The sequence below is a fragment of the Onthophagus taurus genome, chromosome 8 (genome assembly GCF_036711975.1).
Source record: "Onthophagus taurus isolate NC chromosome 8, IU_Otau_3.0, whole genome shotgun sequence".
Lineage (NCBI taxonomy): Eukaryota > Metazoa > Arthropoda > Insecta > Coleoptera > Scarabaeidae > Onthophagus > Onthophagus taurus.
In genome coordinates this window covers 9,702,012-9,704,561 of record NC_091973.1, presented here as the reverse complement: position 1 = coordinate 9,704,561, position 2,550 = coordinate 9,702,012, and the positions used below count along the sequence as shown (strand labels likewise).

Genomic DNA, 2,550 nt, shown 5'->3' with positions numbered 1-2,550 from the left:
AAAAAAGCGGCTGCATATCACACCAGCAGTAACAAAACAAATTCGGAAAACCTATTAGCATTTAAAAAAGATATCTTAAATTCTTTAAATCTCATATTTGGCAATCATTTACAATGTGAAGCGTATTTTTGCAAAGGACGTAACAATAATGATGAAGATTTATCCCGAGAAGTCGAAACATGCGGACTTCGGCAAGATATTTGAAGATTGTTGTAACGTATAATTGACAATTCAGCGTCCATCATGGCTGATAAAAACAACAACGGCAATGTTGACGTAATACCAGAAGAAGAAATTACAACAACAAAAAATAACATATCCTTATTAAAAAAAAATGAAATGGAAACGTTAGAGATGGATACTAGAGGACAACATTCAAATCCCATATGGAGTGAAGAACACTCAAACCGCATAATGGCTTCCAATTTCGGGAAAATTTGCAAAAGAAGAACCAATACTCCTAGCAACAAATTAATAACTTCGTTGCTTTACAAACCATTTTTAGGTAATAAAGCTACAGCATACGGCAGAGAACACGAAGATATTGCTTTAACGCATTTTAAGGAAACGACTCGGCTTCATGTCTCTGCTTGTGGGTTGTTCATTGGAAATGATGATATATTCTTCTTGGGAGCTAGTCCCGACGGGATTGTAATCGGCGAAGACGCTCTTGTAGAAATCAGGTGCCCATTTGTTTTAAAAGACAATAGCGTGCAAGATGGTGTTCAACAAAAAAAATTATATACTTAGAATTTGTAGAAAATGTCTTAAAACTTAAGTCGAATCATGATTATTATTACCAAATTCAGGACAACTTCATCTAGCAAAGAAAAAGAAATGTTATCTTTTGGTGTGGAGTCCTGTTGGGTCCCCACACATTGAAATAATTGAAAGGGAAGAATTGTTTTGGAATAAAAAAAATTTATCCAAATTTAAAAATATTTTTCTATGACCACATGTTACTGAACTAATAAAAAGTACTACCTAAAAAGCTAATTGTTAATGTCATGCTAATTAAAGTTTGTTCTTATTAAAATTTTTAATAAGATAATTTATTGTTTCAAAAATTAAAATTCGAAAATATATTACACCCAAATAAACCGTCTTTATTTTACGAATAAATTAAAAAAGAAGGTTGCAAAGCAACTACTTACTCACTTTGGGTTTCTCCGATATTTAATTTATTATTTTTATTCAATATAAATTTAATTTAATACATTTTAGGTACCCACAGTTCTTAATTGTTTCAGGTTGTAAATGCATTGCTCATAAATCTATTTATTCATTCCTTCATTGATAAAATGCATTTTTTTTTCATATAAATGTGTTTATAACACAAACATCCTTCACCAAGTGTTTTTGTGTATCTATATTTTATTACTGTTCTAAGAATATAATGTAGGACAAACGAGTTAGTCATAGCCAATAGGAAAACAGTGGGAATTTATTGCCAGTAGTGATGTAAAAAAAGTAACTATTCGTTACTTCTGAAATAACTGTTATCGTATCACATCGGTACCAGTTACTTTGGATCTAACAGTTACTTTTACAAACAGGTACCAGTACGAGTATTCCGGGAGATCCGATGATATGTATCGATTGTATTATATCATTATGCTCAGCAACTAAAGCAACCATCATACTCCGTCGTATCGGAGAGCAGGTACAACCCTAAGTACGAGGAAATAATAACGGAGGGATTGCCGAAGTACCTGTCGGTGGAGGGGGATGAGGAGGGGAAGAGGATGGTGGCAAGATTCAGATGCGGCAATGAGGAGAGAGCGAATAGGTATTGGATGAGAGATGATGAGAGGGGTTGTAGGGTATGTGGGGGGGAGTGGGAGTCGTTGGAGCACCTACTGAGGGAGTGTGACGAGCTAAGAGAGGAGGTGATCGGCTGGAAGCAGGTGCTGGGGGAGGGGGCAGAGGGAAGAGAATGGATGAGGGAGGTGGTGGCGACAAGGCTGCGTAGGGAGATGCGGGGAGGAGATGGGGAGGGGTAGGATAGGAAATAAAATGTATTGTATTGTAATGTGATATATGTAACTGTAGTATTGTTAAAAATTTAATTGTTTGTGGAATGTATTGCTGATTTGGTAGCAATAAACTTAATTAATTATTAATTACTCCGTCGTATATTGTTTGGTATAAAACAACTAATTCACGAACTTGAATTTGTTTACATATAAGTAGTCCCGGTGTGACAAGAAATACTATTAGACAAGTATTATTCATTTTCATTAAAAAAAAAGCAGGTAAGTTTGTATATTTCTAATAAGAGATAAGTTTGTTTTGCATTGAATAATTTTTAAGCTAACCTGCATCCCCAAATATTGTATGTTCATGATTACTGTAAAAATAAGAAGAACTGTCGAAGTCGACAGTTCGAATCAGTTTCTGAAGAAGGTTTGAAGAACGTCAAACCTTTTCTTAAAAGACGCACGGCAAAACCCGAAAGTTTCTAGTGTTGGTTTTAGTTCTAATTTTAGTTCAATTTTTTGTTATTGTCACAAAACAAACAAAAATGATAACAGGTAAAATTTGGATATT

The 2,550-nt window shown here is 34.3% G+C and overlaps 1 protein-coding gene across 1 annotated transcript; it reads left to right on the top strand.

The window, feature by feature from the left end:
- Nucleotides 1-243: 243 nt before the first annotated feature.
- LOC139431042 (uncharacterized) lies at nucleotides 244-750 on the top strand. The gene has a single exon (XM_071198609.1). The coding sequence runs from the start codon at nucleotides 244-246 to the stop codon at nucleotides 748-750; it is 507 nt and encodes a 168-aa protein (XP_071054710.1).
- The last annotated feature ends 1,800 nt before the right edge of the window (nucleotides 751-2,550 follow it).

Coding starts and splice junctions, on each gene's coding strand:
- LOC139431042 (XM_071198609.1), top strand. CDS start 244: ATGGCTGATAAAAACAACAACGGCAATGTTGACGTAATACCAGAAGAA.